At 38.5% G+C, this 22,485-nt stretch overlaps 1 protein-coding gene and 1 long non-coding RNA gene across 2 annotated transcripts; both read right to left on the bottom strand.

The window, feature by feature from the left end:
* Positions 1–1,455: 1,455 nt before the first annotated feature.
* On the bottom strand, positions 1,456–6,245 carry LOC143102983 (uncharacterized). Its single transcript, XR_012982678.1, has 4 exons — positions 4,537–6,245; positions 3,054–3,184; positions 2,311–2,446; positions 1,456–1,750 (listed from the first exon to the last, which is right to left on the bottom strand). It is a non-coding gene; the product is annotated as an uncharacterized LOC143102983 (long non-coding RNA).
* A 5,248-nt stretch (positions 6,246–11,493) lies between these two features.
* On the bottom strand, positions 11,494–21,802 carry LOC143102037 (uncharacterized). The gene is made up of 5 exons (XM_076265393.1): positions 20,566–21,802; positions 17,372–17,806; positions 13,383–13,601; positions 12,283–12,498; positions 11,494–11,700 (listed from the first exon to the last, which is right to left on the bottom strand). Exons 2-5 carry the CDS (start codon positions 17,804–17,806, stop codon positions 11,494–11,496), a joined length of 1,077 nt encoding a protein of 358 aa, XP_076121508.1. The 5' UTR covers positions 20,566–21,802.
* Between the last annotated feature and the right edge of the window lie 683 nt (positions 21,803–22,485).

Genomic DNA, 22,485 nt, shown 5'->3' with positions numbered 1-22,485 from the left:
AATCTTTGCTTAATATAGTCTACAAGTTAAGTCTAATATTGGTTGTACAAATTATTGCTTATCAGATTATACAATAACACTTACTGTTCTACTCACAGGTTACTTAATGAACTTAATCTGAGTATATAAAAACAGTTAGATGAGATTAAATGTTAATAAACTCAATATACAAACACTAGTATTTATTTCAGTGGTTTATTACAATAATTAGTGGGACCAAAATGAAATGTTGCTAAGCAAAGAATTAAAAATTAATTGATTAGAATATGCTTGACACCCAATAAATAACAAGCTGGCTGTCAAAAGTACAAAATGACAATTTTTACCTTCACACACAATATTTACTTCAGTTTAATTATTAAATTCTGAAATTATCCTCAATTTTATGTTAATGCGTATTTTGTTTATCAGTGGCAATTCTGAATATGGCACTGGAACTGCTAGGTAGAGGTAACACTTGATGACACTGATGAGGAATGAGAGGAAGCTCTCTATGGCACTGGAACTGCTACGTAGAGGTAACACTTGATGACACTGATGAAGAATGAGAGGAAGCTCTTGAGATGATCAGGTTTATGCAGAACTAGGATGGAATCTCAAAAAGTCCTCACACAGCCCAGGTTCAGTCTTGCAGCACAGGCCAGGTCTAAAAGTAGGTATAACAGCAAAAACAACTTTGACAGGTATTATTCAAATATATAAAACGTTTCACAGGTATGTATAATTCACAGTAATAGTTCTGTATGTGAATAGTTCACAATTCACAATGGGCAATTCTTGTAGGAATATTATTCTCAATATTATTCAAAGTAGTATTCAGAAAAGGATTCCGTTTCAAAATGGTTCAGAATTCAAAGGAGGTTTCAGTCTCAAAATGGTTCAGAATTCAAAGGAGGTTTCAGTGTCAAAATGATTCAGAATTTAAAGGCGGTTTCAGTCTCAAAATGGTTCAGAATTCAAAGGAGGTTTCAGTCTCAAAATGATTCAGAATTTAAAGGCGGTTTCAGTCTCAAAATGGTTCAGAATTCAAAGGCGGTTTCAGTCTCACTCTCAAAATGGTTCAGAATTTGAAGGTTTCAGTCTCAAAATGGTTCAGAATTGGATTCAAAGGAGGTTTCAGTCTCAAAATGGTTCAGAATTTAAAGGCGGTTTCAGTCTCAAAATGGTTCAGAATTCAAAGGAGGTTTCAGTCTCAAACAGTAATAGTTCTGTATGTGAATAGTTCACAGGTAGTTCTCAGTATGGTTCAGAATCTTTATATAGTTCAGAGTATGTGCTGACAGAAAGTGGTCAATTCTTGTCAGAAATATGTCTGCAGGTATGTTATGTTCTGTTGGTTCAGAGTCTCAATATGATTCAGAGCAGTATTCAGTGTGTGTAGCCAGGTATGTATGATCAGAAAGTGGTCAATTCTTGTCGGTCATATGTTTGCAGGTATGTGTATGAGATGGGATTCAGAGTCTCAATATGATATGATTCAAAGTGCGTTTCAATCTCAAAAGAGTTCAAAGGATTCAAAGGATTCAAAGGAGTCAAAGGGTTCAAAGGAGTCAAGAGTATAGTATGTGCAGTCAGATATGTTCTCAGGAAGTGTTAGGTTCTTGTCGTAGATATGTTTGCAGGTAGGCGTTAGTGGGATATGAGTGTAGTGCAGTGCAGTGCAGTGTAGTGCAGGGTGCTGCAGACAATGACAGGCAGAGTCACAAGTGACACGCAGACACCACTTTGACAGGGCTGGTCTGGAACAAGCCTAAAAGGCAAACAAAGAAGAAGAAAAAAACACACGTTACACACTTCCAAAAATAAGCAGCAACACACACGGCAACATTGCTGCTTTCTTGGTTCTATCAATTTTAATGACGTAGGATGAATTAAGCGAAGGGAGCAAAGAAAACTAATACAAAATTCAGCTGTATATTATACTGTTCAGGACCAGACTTTGTAGGCAGCTACACATTAGATTGTCTGTCGTCACCCTTAGATTTACTGTATGTGATTGTTAATTGTTAAAGAAAAAGTTTGGACACATTTGTAGTTGTCGATGCCGATATGGTAGGCACTTAAGAATATGGAGGACTGAGCATTCTGACATCAAGACAAGCAACCTGCAAATCAACTAGTTTAACTAGCTTGCTAGTTCTGTCATTCAAATTGCCTCCATAGGTTACAATAGGTCTACACCAAATCAGTGAAGTAGCTATTTTTCTTCCCCATCAAGTAAAACACAATTTACATGTTTGTGTAAGCAAAAAAAAAGTGTAAGCAAGCAGCATAGCTGGTCTAGCAGTAAAAAATAATAAAAAGACATACCTTGAAAGTCTGCAGCACAGCAAGGGAAGACAGGATGGGAGAATGGAGTCTTGAGATGCAGTGTTTTTGTGGCAAAGACTGTCGCAGCACAAGGGAAGGTGGAGATGGAGGGAGTCTTTAAAAAGACAATTGCTTTCTGTTTTGAATAAAGAAAATTGTGTGAAACCATGACCACTGCTATAACATTACAATGCAACACAATTATGTTAAATTAAAATAAGCAGCAACACACACGGCAACATTGCTGCTTTCTTGGTTCTATCTATTTTAATGATAGGTTGGTTTTAGTGACGTAGGATGAATTAAGCGAAGGGAGCAAAGAAAACTAATACAAAATTCAGCTGTATATTATACTGTTCAGGACCAGACTTTGTAGGCAGCTGCACATTAGATTGTCTGTCGTCACCCTTAGATTTACTGTATGTGATGGTTAATTGTTAAAGAAAAAGTTTGGACACATTTGTAGTTGTCGATGCCGATATGGTAGGCACTTAAGAATATGGAGGACTGAGCATTCTGACATCAAGACAAGCAACCTGCAAATCAACTAGTTTAACTAGCTTGCTAGTTCTGTCATTCAAATTGCCTCCATAGGTTACAATATGTCTACACCAAATCAGTGAAGTAGCTATGTTTCTTCCCCATCAAGTAAAACACAATTTACATGTTTGTGTAAGCAAAAAAAAAAAGTGTAAGCAAGCAGCATAGCTGGTCTAGCAGTAAAAAATAATAAAAAGACATACCTTGAAAGTCTGCAGCACAGCAAGGAAAGACAGGATGGGAGATGGGAGTCTTGAGATGCAGTTGTGGCAAAGACTGTCGCAGCACAAGGGAAGGTGGAGATGGAGGGAGTCTTTAAAAAGACAATTGCTTTCTGTTTTGAATAAAGAAAATTGTGTGAAACCGTGACCACTGCTATAACATTACAATGCAACACAATTATGTTAAATTAACAAAATGCAGCACAACCTCTCATCTGTGTGACCAAGTAGTACCTTTAGGTTAAATAGCATAACATGTACTCGACACAAATATTAGGGGCACACTTAGAAATAAGTCTGTAACATTCTAATCAGAAAAGAATTGGGCCAGTATGTTGATAGGCTAAGAATTTCTAGATGTCTTATTTTTCCGCCACTATAAAGTTAGAAAATATGTGATAGCATTGGATTCAGGGTAGATTTTTGTGTTTTATCATCCTGTTGTCCATTGCCCATATGCCTATGGAGGTTCATATTATGGGCATGTTGGCCAAATCTAGCCCTTAGGTCATGTAACGTTAACGTCCTAGCTAGTTCAAGGCATACCGTCAAACGCTTTCGTGCGTTAACGTTAACCCTTTCATTTCGGTCGCGGTTTTGCGTTGTGGCCCTGACCTTTCTGTGTTGCCGCAGTGTTATAGCATAAACTATTGATAGTTTCCAAATGTCAGACTTCACGAGTCAACTATACTACTACCTGACCAACTGTGGGGCATAGTTCATAGACGTTGTTTTTCACAACACATAGAAGCTACGTCGAATAAAAGTGATAACGTTAATGAATGTCACAGAAAGTACATGTCTAGTTAAAGTAGCGCTAGATAATAGCTAGTTCTAGACCTGTTAGTTGGCCACTTTAGCTGCCAAACTTCATTCCAAGACAACGTAACGTTAGCGAGCAATGTACAGTTAGTTTCTAGCTACGTTTCCATTATTTCCAAATGGCAGACTTCACCAGTCAACTATAACGTTAGCTGCTAGCTAGCTACTAGCACCTACTAACGTTACCCGACCAATTGTCGGACATAATTCATAGACGTTGTTTATGTAATAATGAATGTCACACAAATTACATGTCTATTTAAAGTAAATGATAGCTAGACATAACGTTAGCAGCCAAACTTTACCTCAGATACCGAACAATGTATCATAACGTTAGAAGTCCTAACTTCTAACGTTACATTTCGATAATTTCCAAATGACAGACGTTCAGTCAGCTAACGTTATGGTACTACCCTACTAATTGTTCGGAAACAATTGTTTTTGACAACATATACGTCGAATAAAAGTGATATGATTAGAGTAATTAACGTGGTCGTTAAGGTTAACGGTAGCAGTGCTAGCTCGAAAGTTAACGTTAACGTTAGCTAGTCGCGTACCAGGCTCATTTAAGCTATGGATACAAAGAACGCTGTTAACCTTACCAAAATACCTATTGTGTTAACGTTAAGAGAATAAAACTTACGTTTGTGGTAATGTGACAAAGTCCAGGTAAGTTCAGGGCGAAGTTGTTGGGGCTCCAAACTTGACAGAGGCGACGAAACACTCAGTCAGCTCAGGTAGCAGTAACGTTACAACAAGAATGAGGCTGGTGGAGTAGACGAGGGATTCTGCGGATTCTGAGGCAAGCTGTCAAGCGCGAGACTGAGCGACGTCATTGACTGAAAAGCATGGGTAGGTTAAGTCAGGTCACTTAATGCACAACAGAGTTGATCCAAAGTGCTTTAAAATAAACAAAATAGTAAAAACAACAATAATAACATCAATAATAATGAGATTAAAATAAAGTAAAATAAAATAAAACAGTTGTCAGCAATCAAAATGATAGTTTAACGAGACAAAAAGAAAATAATATAGGCCTAGTGTATTATACAATAATCACATCAAATTGAAGGCTGGGCAGTTAAAATAAACGAGGAACATTATCAGAGCATATTAAAGGCTAAGGAAAAAAGTGTCATCACACTTCTTAGTTCCAGTGAGAAATCTAGCAGCAGCATTCTTAACCATTTGTAATCGCTAGTAGAGTTGGGCAAACCAAAATAAAGTGAGGTACAATAGACAAGTCTTGATGTAATAAATGCATATAATTAATGCGAATAGAGAGGCCTGAAGCAGAGCAAAATATTGCATTTGATGCTAACTTTAAACACTCCAGCAGACATTTTGGAAGTGAACATATTGTTATAGGCCTACTTATGAAAGTGTTGTTTAAGAGTTGTAGGGGTAGATTAAGCGAATACGACATTATCTGACTTCATCAAGCCATCTACAGCCGCCAGATGGACTCAGTCAGAGTTCATCTTGAATGCGCCTATTGACACTATGTTCCAACAAGCAGTAGACAACAATGAAATAGGAAAAGATCAAATTATGATTCAGCATGTTATTTCAAACGACTATCTTCTACAATTTCTACATTACCAGTTCTACAATTTCTTTTTTCCCTTGATATTGCACTCAAAATCCTGCAGATAGTGTGTGTAAATTGAAGTTTCTTTCTTTAAATTCTACCTTAATTTTACTACAGTAAACCAGGTATTCCTAAATCACCTATTTAGCTATAGCGTTGAACTTGTGCATTGGTTGCTAGGTAGGTGGTGGTTTAATTTAGCTGTCTGGAGACATAACTGATGACAACTGACAGTTGGAAAGGAATATGATATTTGACATGGTTGCTAGGCTGTTGTTAGGGTACTTGAGGTGCTTGCTAGGCTGTTGCTAGGGTAGTTATAGTGGATGCTATGCTAGTTGCTAGGTTATTAATGTTGGTTGCAATGTTGTCATTGTGGAAGTGGTTGATAGGTTGTTGCTAGGGTACATGAGGTTAGTTGTGCTAGGTTAGTTGTGGTGGTTGCTATGCTGGTTGCTAGATTAATCTCATTGGTTGCTATATTGGTTGCTAGGTTGTAACTGTGGAAGTGGTTGCTAGGCTGTTGCTAGGGTATTTTACATGATTGCTAGGCTGTTGCTATTGTACTTGAGGTGGTTGCTAGGCTGTTGCTAGGGTAGTTATGGTGGTTGCTACTCAGAGGGCTGATGTCAAAATATGACTTGGAAAAACTCATTCATGCATTTATCTCCAGCAGGGTTGATTACTGCAATGGACTGTTCACAGACCTTCCTAAAAAGACTATTAAACAGCTTCAGGTGATACAAAATGCAGCAGCTAGGATTCTAACAAAAACTAAAAGAACTGACCACATTACTCCAATTCTTAAGTCCTTGCACTGGCTTCCAGTAAGTCACAGAATTGACTTTAAAGCACTATTGCTTGTTTATAAATCAGTAAATGGAGCAGGACCTAAATACTTGTCAGACATGCTTCAGCAGTACACACCTTCTCGTCCTCTCAGGTCCCAGGTGAAAAACCTGCTAGTAAAACCTACAGTTAGAACTAAACATGGTGAAGCAGCTTTTAGCTGCTATGCGGCTCAGCTGTGGAACCAACTTTCCCGTTTTAAATCTAGACTTAAGACCAAACTGTTCTCAGATGCTTTCTGCTAACTGTGCCGAGTTACAAATTCTGAATCTGCCTTGATAATTATTCTACTTTGTCTTTTATTACTTTTTTTACTACTTTTGCCTTTGTTTTGCTTACTAATTATTCTTTATTTTATTTTACCTTGTTTTATGTTTCCTTTTTATTATGATCTTTACCTTTTAACTATTCTTTGACTATATTGCCCTTCTATGCTTGTATTTGTTATTATTGTTTGGTTTTGTTTATGTAAAGCACATTGAATGACCTCTGTGTATGAAATGCGCTATATAAATAAACTTGACTTGACTTGACTTGCTATGCTGGTTGGTAGGTTAATCTCATTGGTTGCTAGGTAGTAACTGGAAGTGGTTGCTTGGCTGTTGCTAGGGTATTTGACATGATTGCTAGGCTGTTGCTAGGGTACTTGAGGTGGTTGCTAGGTTGTTGCTAGGGTAGTTATAGTGGTTGCTATGATAGTTGCTAGGTTAATCTCATTGGTTGCTATATTGGTTGCTAGCTTGTAAATGTGGAAGTGGTTGCTAGGCTGTTGCTAGGCTACTTGAGGTGGTTGCTAGGCTATTGCTAAATTAGTTGTGGTTACTATAATGGTTGCTAGGTTAAACTCATTGGTTGCTATATTGGTTGCTAGGTTGTGACTGTGAAGTGGTTGCTAGGCTGTTGCTAGGGTATTTCACATGGTTGCTAGGCTGTTGCTAGGGTACTGAGGGTGGTTGCTAGGCTGTTGCTAGGGTAGTTATGGTGGTCGCTATGCTGTTGCTAGGGTACTTGAGGTGGTTGCTAGGCTATTGCTAAATTAGTTGTGGTTACTATAATGGTTGCTAGGTTAAACTCATTGGTTGCTATATTGGTTGCTAGGTTGTGACTGTGAAGTGGTTGCTAGGCTGTTGCTAGGGTATTTCACATGGTTGCTAGGCTGTTGCTAGGGTACTGAGGGTGGTTGCTAGGCTGTTGCTAGGGTAGTTATGGTGGTCGCTATGCTGTTGCTAGGGTACTTGAGGTGGTTGCTAGGCTATTGCTAGGTTAGTTGTGGTGGTTGCTATGCTGGTTGCTAGGTTAAACTCATTGGTTGCTATGTTGGTTGCTAGGTTGTAACTGTGAAAGTGGTTGCTAGGCTGTTGCCTGGGTACTTGACATGGTTGCTAGGCTGTTGCTAGGGTACATGAGGTGGTTGCTAGGCTGTTGCTAGGTTAGTTGTGGTGGTTGCTATGCCGGTTGCTAGGTTAAACTGCTATATTAGTTGCTAGGTTGTAACTGTGGAAGTGGTTGCTAAGCTATTGCTAGGGTACTTGAGGTGGTTTCTATATTGGTTGCTAGGTAGATGAGGTTTAATAGTTGGAATGACTGAACAGTTAAATAGATGCATAATTTAAATGGTTAAATTATTTTAGGTAGATAATTGACAATAACTGACAGTTGGAATGGCTCTAATGTTTGCTAGCAGTTATGCTAACTATGTTATCAAAGATAATAATGTTAACTAAGTTACTTAACTTAGTTAACTTAGCTAATGTTTTCATATTAAGTAGTTATGCTAACTAGCATGCTAACTATGCTAACCATGTTACTTAGCTAACTTAGCTAATCATTTTTAGTAGTTTTGCTAAAAATGCTAATTAGCATGCTAACATGCTAGCATGCTAACTATGTTAGCATGCTAACTATGTTACTTAGCTAACTTAGCTAATCATTGTTAACAGTTTTGCTAACTATGCTAACTAGCATGCTAAAATGTTAGCATGCTAACATGCTAGCATGCTAACTATGTTAACCATGTTACTTAGCTAACCACGTTACTTAGCTAACTTAGCTAATCATTTTTAGCAGTTTTATTAAAAATGCTAACTAGCATGCTAACATGTTAGCATGCTAACTATGCTAACCATGTGACTTAGCTAACTTAGCTAATCATTTTTAGCAGTTTTGTTAAAAATGCTAAATAGCATGCTAACATATTAGCATGCTAACTATGCTAACCATGTGACTTAGCTAACTTAGCTAATCATTTTTAGCAGTTTTGCAAAAAATGCTAACTAGCATGCTAACATGTTAGCATGCTAACATGCTAACTATGCTAACCATGCTAACTAGCTACAGTGGGTAGGAGTCATAGTTGATGACAAGTAACAGTTACAATGGCTGAACAGTTAAAAAGTTCAGTAGTTTAAAGGGTTAAATTGTTTAACAGTGAAATATTGTAGTGAGGACTTTTATTTTGAAACAGTTTTTGGCAGAGGAAGCAGTTGAACAGGATGTATAGTCTTAATAGGGCCAGTTTGTATGCTTAAAGCCTGAGAATGGCAGTTGGGCCAGCTGGCCCGAACACCTGCCATAGGATTCTAATTGCTTAACGGCCGTATTGTGATGTCATAATCATAATGTTAAGTCAATGGGGAAATTTTGATTAGTTTTTAATTAATAGTTTAAAAAGTATAAAAGTTACAAAGTTGAAAAATACAAAGCTCACATGTCCTAAGTAAGACCTACGTAACATAGTTTGAATGAAGTTTCTACGTTAAACGGTTGAAGCTGCATTAGCTGCGTTAGAAGAAGAATAATAATAACTAGAAATGCAATTCCAAGGAATTACCAGTGCATGAAAATGCAAAAATGTATAGATAATGTAGATATGGTTACTAAGGTGTTGCTAGGGTAGACATGGTGGTTTCATAGTTTAATTAAAGTTGATAGTGTGAAGATAGACATTTTAAAAATTGAATATGGATAGCTTAAAAGCTGTTGATAAAAAACTATTTAATGAATGTTGATAGACCGATAGTTTAATTAGGTAGTTCATTTTCCATGGATGTCGATAAGCATATAGTTTAATGGATGTTTAATGTTTCGCTAATGTTATGTACTCCTTTGGGGATATAGGCTTTTAAAGCCCTTTTTGAAATGTATAGTCTGTGAAAAACCTGCATCTCTTAATCGAGTCATCAGGCCTATTAGACCTACAGTAGTCAAACCAGTGAGGTCACATTGTGGGTCAGCTGATTGCAAGACCTACTATACCCCTTAACCAAATGTGGCCACCATTTGCCTGAAGAAGACCCAGCAGGGTCGAAACATTGCCAATCCTTTTTAAATATTAAATATGGGAGCTTAAAGCAGTTTTGCGGACATTACATTTTTTCACCGAAGCAAGTTTCATTTGTCTTGCACCTGTCATAGGGTGGAATTTGCACACAATAACTTTTTTGAACATAATTTCGCTTAGCCCATGATTGTCATTGTAGTTATAGCACAGGAACAAAACTTTTGGTTCAGTTTACTAAAAAGCCAATTTGTTCAGTTTGTTGTACTTCCTTTGGTTACTGACAGACAGTGATAATAGTGCGAAGTTAGCTAGGCTACAATTAACTCTATTCTTGTGAAGCCTGCTTCCTGGTTCATCTGTCATTTAATCCTGTCATTATAGTTACAATTCTGAAGAACATTGCTATGGAACAGTGATTACACTTTTTTTAACACTTTTTCTTTTACTAGATCTACTTCATTCTTCCTTGTGACAAATAAACATCCTTGTATCCTTGTATCATAGGCGTCCCCCCATCAGCTAATTGGAAATGAGTGTTATTTCTCTCTGAGGGATAAAGACTTAATAATAAACACTGTCATGTAACAGAGTGTGACATGTAAACATTAAACATTCACTTGCGACAAGTAAAATAACTTATTTGTTAATAGTACTGTTATTATTGTTGAATAAGTAATGAAAAGCTAGTTCTGTTGTTGGCATTGAGCTGGAGTCGCTCTCAATAACTGCAGAGAAATGGACCATGAACAGGATGCTAGCGATCATCTACGATGACCGCCACTACACAGCACGTTCAATGAACAGAGGAGCATGTTCAGTGGCATACTTCTCGTACTGTCATGTTCAACAGAGATGTTGAGGTGGTCCTTTGTCCCCAGGGCCATCCAGCTCTTTAATGCCACACAAAAAGGGAATGGAGAAATTTACTTTTCTACCATTATACTGCTTTGTCTGCTGTCCACCTGACTGTTTCATGGCTATATTAGCCCTCCTAATCTGGAATGTGGTCATAACATATACATCTATTAACTTATTCCCTGTTTTATATTGTTCCTAGAGTATATTATTTTTCTTCTGATATGTCTACATTCTTGTCTTTCCAAAGTTGTAGTTAATATGTAATAATAGCAAATGTATTGCTCAATCCCTGCACTGTTAACTTTTCACCATTGCACACGCTGTACCATAGCACCTTAACATAGTAAATGCATCAAATGGTCAGCCCATACCAGATCTGTGTTATCAATTCACATGCCCCTTTAAATTCATACACTTCTGCGTTTTTTGTATGTGAGAGATATGTGCGTTTGTTGTGCAATGATTATATAAGATACTGGATGCCTAAAATGAATATGAATAAAGTATCTATCTATCTATCTGTCATCATATCAATTATCCTATACTGTTAGCCTATCATTCATCTTACTATTATTATTGTAATAGCCATGGCTTATACATTGATTTTGTCAAATTCCTTCAGCTATGAGGTTAATACATGGGGCAGTTCATATGGTATTAATATGGTTTTTGCATAAAACACTGTCCTGCGGCTTATACACAATGCAGCTAATACACAGGAAATTACTGTAACTGCCTTTGCCTTGGTTGCCATCTTTTTTTTTATATAAATGTGAATTTTAGGGCATTGCTGTGAATGAATTTAATAGTTGTATGAATACTTGGAAAACTTAATTTAATTTATTTAATTTAAAACAAACAATTCAAACAGAAACATAACAATCAAGTTTGTGTGTGAACGTGCGTGCGTGCGTCTGTATGTGTGTGTGTGTGTGTGTGTGTGTGTGTGTGTGTGTGCAAATGTGAGAGAGAGAGTGAGAGAGTGGAACAAAACCGAATAAAGAGGAAAAAACAATTAAAAATCAGGCAAGCAGAGTCTCAACGCCATCCAGTCCCTCGGAGTCCTCTCCCTCCTCTCCCTCGAGGTCGAGGTCCTCTCCCTCCTCTCCCTTGAGGTCGAGGTCCTCTCCCTCCTCTCCCTTGAGGTCGACGTCCTCTCCTTCCTCTCCCTCCTCTCCCTTGAGGTCCTCTCCCTCGAGGTTTTCTCCCTCCATATTACTGTCCTCGTCCTGAGAGCAGACAAACGAAAGACGTAAGATTTTTTCACAATAAATGAAAATAATTTGGTTTCATGAAAATACACTATATTGCCAAAATTATTTGCTCACCTGCCTTGACTCACATATGACCTTCAGTCACATCCCATTCTTATCCATAGGGTTTAATATGATGTCAGTCCACCCTATGCAGCTATAACAGCTTCAAAGGGTGGACAGACATCATATTAAACCCTATAGATTAAGTATGGGATGTGACTGAAGTTCTTATGTGAGTCAAGGCAGGTGAGCAAATACTTTTGGCAGTATAGTGTAGATAGAGTAATAAAAGACTTGACTAATAAAATAGAGTAATCAAAGGAAATTAATTTCATTCGTTAATTATTAGGAATACTCAAAAGACACTTGAGTTAAGTCTGGTAGGAGAAGAAATACTGAGAAATCTAAAATATTATCCTAGTTGATCACACATTTGTTTATTACAGAATGGAGTATACTTTTAGCAAGAATATGATTTAACTACTCATTAAAGGGGAATGTGTTCACTGGATAATGTGTTGTGGGTCTATAGACATCGCAGTTAAATGCACTTACTTCAAACAGGACATTGGGGGATGTCACCCAATCTCCCTCAACCTGGAGGGTAGCTTGAAGGGGCAGACGCTTCAGGAACTGCCCCTCTGTGCCCCTCCAGGCAGCTGCTGGGACTTTAAGGAGGCGGCCAGTATCAAGGACGAGGGTGCCATAGTCCTCCCAGAGCTCTGCCCCTACGATGAGTGCCTTGAAGGCAACCGGTGCTGCATTTATTTGCTGGAGAAAGGTAACAACAGTGTTGATCATTCAGTCCTTTTCACTGAGGACACCAGCAGGACATAGTTTAGGCTACAGTGACATTACTTATCAATCATTATTTATTTTGGTCATGGTTATGGAATGAGATGTTTTTGTCCAAACTGAATTACAAAATAAAACAATACAATAATTCAAAATGAATAGTTAACAGTTTAAACAGTTGGTAAGACTACATTAAGGAAAATAGCAATAATAACAATAAGGTTAATGCCGTACCATAACTCATAAGAACCGCTTAATTAGTTAAGTGTGTGCTGAACAGATATGTCTTTACACCCCTCTTGAATGACCCGAAACTATCACAGGAACGCAGAGCACTGCACTCATTCACCAACAAGGAACCACTGAAGAACAAAAGCGTTGTTGCAAGGTTGCATTTATGGCTGGTTGACGCAACAGATGCTCAGACCACAGTGGGTGTTTGGGGGTGTAAAGCTATAGATAATAGAATTGGAATATCTGGAAGCAGATTCAGTAAGTGTCCTATAGGCCATGGTGAGAGATTTCAATTTAATTCTGGCCACCATAGGGAGTCAATGAAGAGTAACTACTATTAGCTTTCTGTAGGGAATCAGCTGTCAGTAGGGTGTGGGGACTATAGGCTTTAGGCTATAGGCTAAAACAGACATAATTTCCCATTTTAATTTACTTTAGAACTTTCCATTTGTGTCTCTGATTGCTGAAAAAGCTCTATGACCGAGAGCTAGAATAAAATAGAAGATCATTTTGCACAGGTGTAAGTGTGCAGATTTTTCATCCTGTGCTTCCCTGTCAGCTTCTCTGAAAATGTCAGCATTACATAGGACTGTATTATAATTGTATATTGTTCTCTTGATACTCACGGTCACAGTGGTGTAAGTTGTAGTGTTATATTTTTGTCCAAAGGACTGATTGGAGTTCAGCTTCAGGTGGCTAAACCTTAGCCATTGGCCCTCTGTAATGTCCTGGAGAGCTGCCTCCCTCCAAAGGGTCACTCCAACATCCACACCTCCATGTGATAATTTTGTCTCTCTCAGGGGAATGGGGGATCCCCTGAGCTCAACCTTTCGTATTTCTGCAATCTAAGGGAAGACAGACAGGTGTTATTAAATGTTGCTAAACATCATGGGCTTAACCTTAACTAATTTTGTTGTATACAGCATAGCCTATAGTTTTTATCCAACTATAAAAACACTTCTGTGCTGTACTGATTTCCTAATGATTTCCAGCTTTAGTCAAAAACATTTTAAAGGAACCGTATGTAAGAAATGTAATTCAATTAATCATAAAATGGCCCTGATTTGTCACTAGACATTAGGAAATCATGCTAATTTCAAATACTTATATCACTGACAACAGTAGTCCGGCCAGGATATCGTCATTTAAAAAAGTGAAGTTGCAGCCCTCAACTATGTTGATGTTTACATATTTGTAAATCCGCCACCCTCCACCTATCCGCTACCGCCACCCTCCACCTATCTAGTAATCACAAAGTCAGTAGTGTTTCGGCATCTGGGTTGCCAGCTCTGCTCTAATTACCACATCTGCGGTGTACACTGCTCTACAGTATTTTGAAAGTGATTATAGTACCAGTTTTGGCCAAAATCCTACATACGGTTCCTTTAACCCCATTAGGCAAAAGCGCCCCCTAGTGGGCCCGCCGGCGGGCCCATTATGAATATTCAAATTAGCTTGTAATTTATTCCTGCAGTCATCAATATTAATCCAAAACAACCAACTAGTCATTGTTACTAACATTCCAACTATGTGCATATGTATTTTGGGTAGCCCTAATGCAATAGTTAACTAGAACGAACTATATTCACCTAGCCTAGCATGTTGCTAATGTTTACACAGGAAGTAGCCTCCCTTTAAAACGGAGCTCTTTAAACATGTTCAAGATGTAAGTTAAGTTCAAATAAACTCAAAATAAAATTATTTACCTTCAAAATATCTGAATAATTTGTTTCAGCTGCATTGATATGTCCAAAAAGGTTGTTTATTTGCTTGCTCACGTTACAGTGAAGAACAGTAACATTTACCCTATATAAATGCAACAAGATCTTCTCTAACTCTTCCCAACCACCAAATTCAAGTTTACATACAATGGTATACATGAATCAAAAGCTAAAGATGTCCTCTTTATAATTCCAGAGTTGTTATTTGCTGTCAACTAACTAGTTTTGATAAATGACGGTCTCTTTCACCTATGGTGAGAACGCGTGTCTTGTTTACATTCGAACGTGGTCTCTAATATTACTTCCTAGTTCGCGTCAGGCTTCCCAGAAGTGATTGACGTCTTTCTTAACGAATAGTATGCCTTCTTACAAAAACATAGATGTGCCATTTACCCTGATTGGTCTAACCATGCCTTTCCAAGGATAGTGCGTCATGACAATGACCCACGTGCAGTCCATATGCGCAATTAGCGCATGTGGATTACGCAGATGGCGTAGTGAGGTTTGAGGCTTTGACGAACGCTATTTCTCTTCTTCTGACTATTTCTCGGAGCATATTGATTTTTGCATCATGGCAAGACCACGAAGTAAGACCTTGAAGGAGATTCACGCCGAGCTTTTTGATGTGGAGTCGGACTTCGACTTCGAGGAGATTTGGGACCGTGGTTCAGGCTAGGAGCAGCGTGGACTCCGAGTTAGCGGAGGGCATGGATGTCATCCTTGAAATGTAAGTGATCGTGTGTCTATCCACGTAATGTAGTTGAAGTAATGCACATTTATATATTATATTATATATGTATCCTTAGGATGTGTGCCTTTGCATAGCTGAACTTTATGGTGCATGTCACGTACGAGTGAATTCATGCTATAAGTCTCACGAAGAAAATCAGACTGTTGCATTTCGTAGTTCGTCATAAATATTTTCATGTTCTACACTGTAATGTAGTTTAAATTTTAAAAAAAATTCTTAGTATGTTAGCCTTTGCAGTGCATGTCATGTAGGAGAGAGAGAGTGAGAGAGAGAAAGAGCGAGATACTTTGGCAGCCTGTCAAATCAGCCTGTTGCATTCGTAGGCTATACTTCGTCATAAATATGTCTATGACTTCATCAAACATGCACTTGCTATGTTGGTATAGTAATCTATTATTTTTTTTGTGAATGATCAATTTATTAGCTTGTACAAAATATAATTCACTACTCATGGGAACATTTACTCCACTCCTAGTACCTCTGCCACTGGTCCCTCAGCCAGCACCAGTGCACCTCAGCATTGTGCCAGAGGCCCAGCTCCAGCCCCAGCCTCAACTCCATGCCCTCCTGCAGCAAGGTGTAGTGCCATGCATGGCAAGCGCCCAGACCCAGCCTCAACTCCATGCCCTCCAGCAGCAAGGCATGGCAAGCGACCAGTTCCAGCCCCAACCTCAACGCCATGCCCTCCTGCAGCAAAGCGTGGCAAGCGACCAGTTCCAGCCTCAACTCCATGCCCTCCTGCAGCAAAGCGTGGTGCCAGGCATGGCAAGCGCCCAGCTCAAGCCCCAGTGGAGAGTGACCCCCCAGTGGACATGTGGCATGATGCAGACTGGGAAGACGTGGAGCCTCCTCCTTTACAATTATTACAAATATTTGCAACTGTTCTGGCTAATGGGACTACTCTGGTATGGACTGTTTTCTAACACTTCTACATTTCCCCTAAAAGACAGTTTCAATACATTAGGTGGCATTTGGAGAGGTAATGATCCTCCTTATTGGTTAACTTGAAAGAAGTGTAAATATTAGCCTGAAATTAAGTAAAATGTATATTTACAAGGTCAAAACACAAAAATACCACACACACAACCTGCTATATTGGGAAAATCTTGTTTTTGGATTTTGGAGAGCTTGGAGAAGTTATGGACACTTGGAAACGCCTATATGCACCTATTAGAAATTGCTGTGCAGAACCTATGTAATTTTATGCATCTGCTAGAACATGTAGATACAGGAAATATAGTGTATGACCTGCTGTTGTAACACACCATCCATGGACACACTGACAACTACAAAAATAATAGGCGTTTTTTACTTTTTTGACATTTTTCTCTGTATATGATGTTCTAAAATGTAGACTTAATGAAGGAAATAAAGGTCTGGAGGTGAATGAATGTCTTGGCCCATTTGTTTTCTTCAATTTAAGCCCTTAATATCCAAAGTGCTGCATGTAAAACATTAGATAAAGAATCTTAAAGTCTTAAAGTACAAATCGTTCCAAATGAAGCTGGAATTCCTATCTGCGTAATGGGGTTAAGGACAAAACCGACCCCAAACATAAGCAGACACACAGCATGCAATGTTTTTGGCAGACAACAGCTATGTGAGTAAATCTATTTTTAGCCTAATTAAAAGGTATAATTACACAACATGACTGCAGTTTTCCAATGTAGGCCTTTTCAAAATATTGCAATTCCTGCATAAGAATCTCACAACTACAGCTGCTGACAAAGTATTGTCACACCTTTAGAAATGTTGGTTTTTGAACAAAATACGCACACTTTCGGAGATTTTTGAGAAAATAAACCAGGACCAATTCAATAGCTCAACACAACTGAAACAAGTGGTTTCCCCAAATTTAACACAAAATATTACCAAAGTGCTGAGATGTGAATACTGTCAAACTGACATGGTCAGACAAAGCCGACGTCTGACTACCGATAGCCACAGCACTGGATTATAACAATGAAAAGTGTGCTTTTATCAGTGCAAAAGACACTTTTGGTGAAGGGTGCCAAGACTGTGAGAGTGTGTGTATTTTGCTTAAAAAAACACATTTCTAAAGGGGTGACAATACTTTTGTCATTGACTATACAGTTTTGACACTTGCAATAAGCCTTGTGTTAGGGTCTTATAAAGTACTTACTGCTACGACCTGACCTTCTAGGGTGACATACGTGTGCAGCCCTGCAGTTCCAGCATTTTCCAGTGACAGGTTTTGAGAGGGGGGAGTCAGCAGGGATTTGGCACGCTCAACGATGTCTACACCCACAGCCATCTCGTAAGATTTGAAGCTGGTGGTGTTGTCGTTATAGAACGCCCTCGCTTCTCGTATGACGAGATTGCGAAAGACATATGTTTGGTTCTCAACAATCTTGCTTTCTTTACCGTCAGGAAGTGTGAGAACTACTACATGTCTCCCATCAGTCAGTGCGCATTTGTGTACTGTACTCCAAATTGCCCCCACTGACTCCCCAAAGATGAACTTTGTGGCAACAGGCCTAGATACTACAGCCACGCACTTTAGCCTGGTGGGCGGCTTATCGTACGGTGAGCCGTGAGTCTTAAATTTGTTCTCCATCTAAAATAAAACACACAATAAAGCCTGTGTAAATTACTCAGAATAACAATAAGGATGAAGTTGTTGCAGGTTACACAAAGTTTTAACCCAAACGAAGAGAGGATACGAGAGGATCATGGGAATTGGATAATTGTAGGCCTGACCAAGCCTGACGGCTGCCAGCTGAACGAAGAGGACCGATGAAGTTCAGGTAAGTTGATGCTTGAGCCATGTTGTAGCTAATGATATAAAATGTAAATATGATCTAGTCTTAAGATTCACTATGTCTTTGTTGTTATGTAAGCTATTTTTTAGCGTATTGGAAATTATCATCGTGGGTTTCGTCGCCACATTGCAACAACGTGTAGCCTCAATTTGTACGTTTTAATGCTTAGGGTAGGTTATGGGCCTAATACGTTTGTTGCAACGTCTCCTTTAGTAATGGCTCGAAAAACTCGATCTTCTGGAAAGCATAGGTCCTAGCCTAGCTCTGCAGTGTTTTAAAAAATATGCTCCTCTAATGCTGTTTATAGTCGTCTACATGCATTTGAAGTTGGTCATTAAAGTATGCTATTCAAACCAAATAATCCCAGCGAGCTTGAGTTCAGACAAGGATTTACTTCTAAATGGTGATATCAGACTAATGTGGCTAGTTTTAAATAGCCTAGAACTTGACTTGGACCTCAACTGAGAGGAGGGCTATTCACAAGATTTAATGTTAAGAAAAGGAGGAAAATGGTCCACAAATTGATGTTAAATTGAGTTCAATTAGGCCTACGCTTTAAAAAAAAATCCTATTTGGTCTGCTTCGTCTCTGGTTGTTCTCTACACTGCTATAATGTAGCAAGTATGTAGCGGCGTCCGGGACTGTACAATTTGTAAGTGGTTACTTATGGGCGAGAACTGTTCCCCATCATCATGGAATGTTTCTAGGTAGGCTACTTAGTTTCGAAGGTAGCCTATACGCCTCAGACAAAGCAAACTTTTTTTTTTTTGCCAGACATTCGGCTTTCAAATAGCCTAACGTAATTCATCGTACTCATTTTCGAACAGCCGATTACTTTACCCTGATCTACATTAATATGTTTCATGATTTAGCCTTAGCCCAAACAATTCTTCGTAGACCAAGAATGTAGTAGCCTATCCTAGACCTGAAATAACCTTGATATGTAGCTTGACAGAAGAGTACACATTCTAACGAAATACCGGTCGCTCAGTGGGGTACAGGTCTAGATAAGCTTTAGTTTTCATATAAAAATTAAGCATTTCGTAATATTTGTAATTTGTTATAGGCTATGTTGATTTTTTACCTCAGAAATGCACCTCGGCTACCCCTCAGAATAGGCTACCCAAAGGTGTCTTCCCCCGACAAATTGGTAGGCTACTTTGAATGGGAATCCGAAAATAGGCCTAACCCTCCTGCTAATTGTAAAATAGATCTTTTAAAAACAGTCTAGCATATTAAAAAACAACACACACAAGACCTGTAGGCTATCTTGCCTTCGTAAGGAGAGGGTTAGCCTACACGTACCTTTTCCTTCGCTTCAATGTCTTGGAAATGGTTTCGAATGTTTCGAATGGTTCTCGTGACACAATAAACTATAAACAAATGTAGTAGTTTAGTTTAATGTACATGCAGATTGGTTCTTGTAGTTGCTGGGGTGTAGTGATTGGTCAGTTTCTTAAAACAATCTTTCACAGAACTCAACTGTCAGTAAAAAAGTCTATATCCATTTCAGACATGCCCTAGACCTAGCACAGGCTACATGCTTAATAAGTCCATTAATGACATGACATAAACCCAGTAAAGCCTACAAGTTTCCTTTAATATAACGAGTTAAGTATTAAGTCATAGCTTACAGTGTAGAAGCAGACATTGATATGAAAACAGTGATTAAACTTGTCTCTTTGGGCCAGTAGTATTACTTTAAGTACTTTAAGTAGGTGCTGAAATCATTATTCATCGATTCCCCCCCCCCTTTTTTTTTTTGGATACACAAGATGTAGGCCTACTTTGTTAAAGTTAAAGTTGTGATTTTTCATGGCCATTCTCTGGTAAAAAAAGTAGTTTGAAATCAGTTATGTGTTATGATTTTATATAATTGTAATTTAGTTGAACATCAAATAGGTTTTGAACTTGGAAATTAGGCTAATCTATAGGCCTATTCGACTTAGTCAGTTATACTTACATTTATTTTTCCCTTTATGTTGTAGAGTACTTTGCACGCATAAGCACAGGTGGAGTGTTTAATAGTTTCATTTCTATACTGATTAGGCCTACATGCAATAAAATGTCTGTCTACATCTTGGTTGCAGATCCTAAGACTGACCAACTGTGAGATGCTGTAATGACTGTCACCCATCCAAAACTGCAAACCTCTACAGAGAGTGGTGAACTCAGCACAGCGCATTGCAAGGATAGAGCAACCATTTACAGTCAGCCCTGCTGGAGGAAGGCAAACCATATCTTCTCTGATTCCATTCATCCCAGCCACAGCCTTTTCTGTCACCTGGCAGATTATACAAGAGCATTTGGACCCATGCCAGCAGATTCTGATACAATTTGATTCCATAAGCCATCAGGATACTGAACTGCCTTCTGAACCAAACATGTCCCAACACCATCACAGCTACACACTCAAAACATACTCTTTACTTTTCACAGCGATTTTACATTGATTGCATTGTCTGTCTTACCACTGACTTTAGTTTGAACCTTATATCTTAACTGTTGCCATTTCAGACTTGTGTACACTATATTGCCAAAAGTATTGGCTCACCTGCCTTGACTTGCATATGAACTTTATTAATCCATAGGTTATGATGTTGTTCCACCCTTTGCAGCTATAACACTTTCAATTCTTCTGGGAAGGCTTTCTACAAGATTTAAGAGTGTCTTGATGGGAATTTTTGACCATTCTTTCAGAAGCGCATTTGTGAGGTCACACACTGATATTGGACGTGGATTTTGGACTTGATGTCGGCAAAACAGTTTTCTGTTTGTTGACACGGCTGTCAAAAGCACCTGAAGATGAGTGCTTTATTTGTACCAAAACATTTGCCCAGGCAATGAAATTCCTGCCCTCCTTATTTTGTGCAACCACTATGCGTATGTTTTTAGGAAAAAGGTGGAAGCTAAAATGGCTTGACTTGAATCCGAGCAGGGTGCACATAGCAGTGCTCCACAGACATTATGTTTTGGTACAACTAAAGCACTCATCTTCTGGTTTGCCTTCAGAAGTTTATCACTACGATAAAGCACAGAGCCTATAGTAGTGTCACTATGTGTCTCCACTGGTAACATATGAGTAAATGATATGAATACTTTGGTCAGTATTTATCAGTATTATACATTTTTAAATTGCTGTATTTCACTACAAGGCCTGAATCGAAACTGAGCAAGCATATATATATATGGCACTGTCAAGAAATGCAAAATAATCATACATATAAAACCACCAGTGAGTTTGTTACAGCCCTAGTGTGTTCCAGTTCCCTAGTGTGTTTTTTAACTGTTTTCAGATCCCACTTACTGCTAATGGCCGGAAAGGGAGTTCCTAGTTGGGGTTGATTGGACAGCCCTTAAAAGATGGCGTTAGTTCAGTGCCTTTTGAGCCCGCCAGCATTGGTTGTGTGAGAGCCATGGATAGCTGTGTGTATGTTTTATGTTGGGTCTTGTCCTCAGCTGCTGTCATGCTGTGAGATCTTGACCTGCTCATTTTAAAGGTACTACAGTGGTAGTGTGTGCTGAGTGCCGTAACTACTCTCCCAGTGGGGAGATTGAGTGACTATGATGTAGCACATCCTGGCCTAGTGTGGCAATAAGGCTCCTCGCGGGGAGTTTGTGTGGCCATTTTATAGCCTGGATGGCTTGTTTGTTTGTTTGTTGATTGTTACGGTATGTGTACATTGTCATGGGCCAAGCCTACAATACGGTATGTGTACATTGTCATGGGCCAAGCCTACAATTAGCTTTGTTATTGTCCGTTTGAACTTTTATTTTGATTTATCAATAAACCGGTCAATTAATTCATTTACTTCCTTGTTTGTGTTTTCTACTTTTCTCTTTAAGTTAACTAGTTACGCAACCAAGGTTGGTAGTTTGATAGGTCAAATGTTCCAAACAGTCTTCTTTTGCTTTATTCATTATTTGCTGACACGTTTTCATGCATTGTTGGTGTTTCTGGATTGAACTTTTAGTTTAAATCAGCAGAATTCTTCATTTTGGACTTCAGTTAGATGTTTGTTCCACTACATTATCAACTATTATATTATATTTCGTTGCAATTAAATGCTATGCCGATTCTAAAAAAAACAGAATTGCCCTTAATAATGCCGAAAAGCAAAAGTTACTTTATTAGTTTCCCCAGGGAGAAATTTGACCTGGTCACCAGGAGAATTGCTGCAATAAATGCTAAACAGATACACAACCAGCACAAAAAAGAAAAAGAAAAAAAGGTTAAAGGGAAAATGTTCAGTAAACATTTGGGCTACTCAAAATGTGCTGTGTAAATTGCCATCCTTCATGTATTGTTCTATTCTACCATATATGTTACAAACTTTCATAAACATCCATGCATTCAGTCTTACAAATACCTTAATTTATCCATTCATAAATATTCATATATTCAATCATAGATATGCATTAATTCCTGTATTCATAACCATACATACATTGTCAGTCATAAATATACATTCAT

Source organism: Alosa pseudoharengus, unplaced genomic scaffold, assembly GCF_046254945.1.
Source record: "Alosa pseudoharengus isolate Yale_2024_CS ecotype anadromous, Long Island Sound unplaced genomic scaffold, YU_APseudo_1.1 YU_APseudo_1.1_scf_4, whole genome shotgun sequence".
Lineage (NCBI taxonomy): Eukaryota > Metazoa > Chordata > Actinopteri > Clupeiformes > Clupeidae > Alosa > Alosa pseudoharengus.
This window is presented reverse-complemented; position numbering and strand designations above follow the sequence as displayed.

Bases quoted from the DNA above. Each gene is read 5' to 3' on its own strand.
- LOC143102037 (XM_076265393.1), bottom strand. From the start codon at position 17,806: ATGGAGAACAAATTTAAGACTCACGGCTCACCGTACGATAAGCCGCCC. The intron at 13,602-17,371 runs GTAAGTACTTTA...GTCTTCCCTTAG, and splicing joins TAGAAGGTCAGGTCGTAGCA to ATTGCAGAAATACGAAAGGT. The intron at 11,701-12,282 runs GTAAGTGCATTT...GTCTGCTCTCAG, and splicing joins CCCCCAATGTCCTGTTTGAA to GACGAGGACAGTAATATGGA.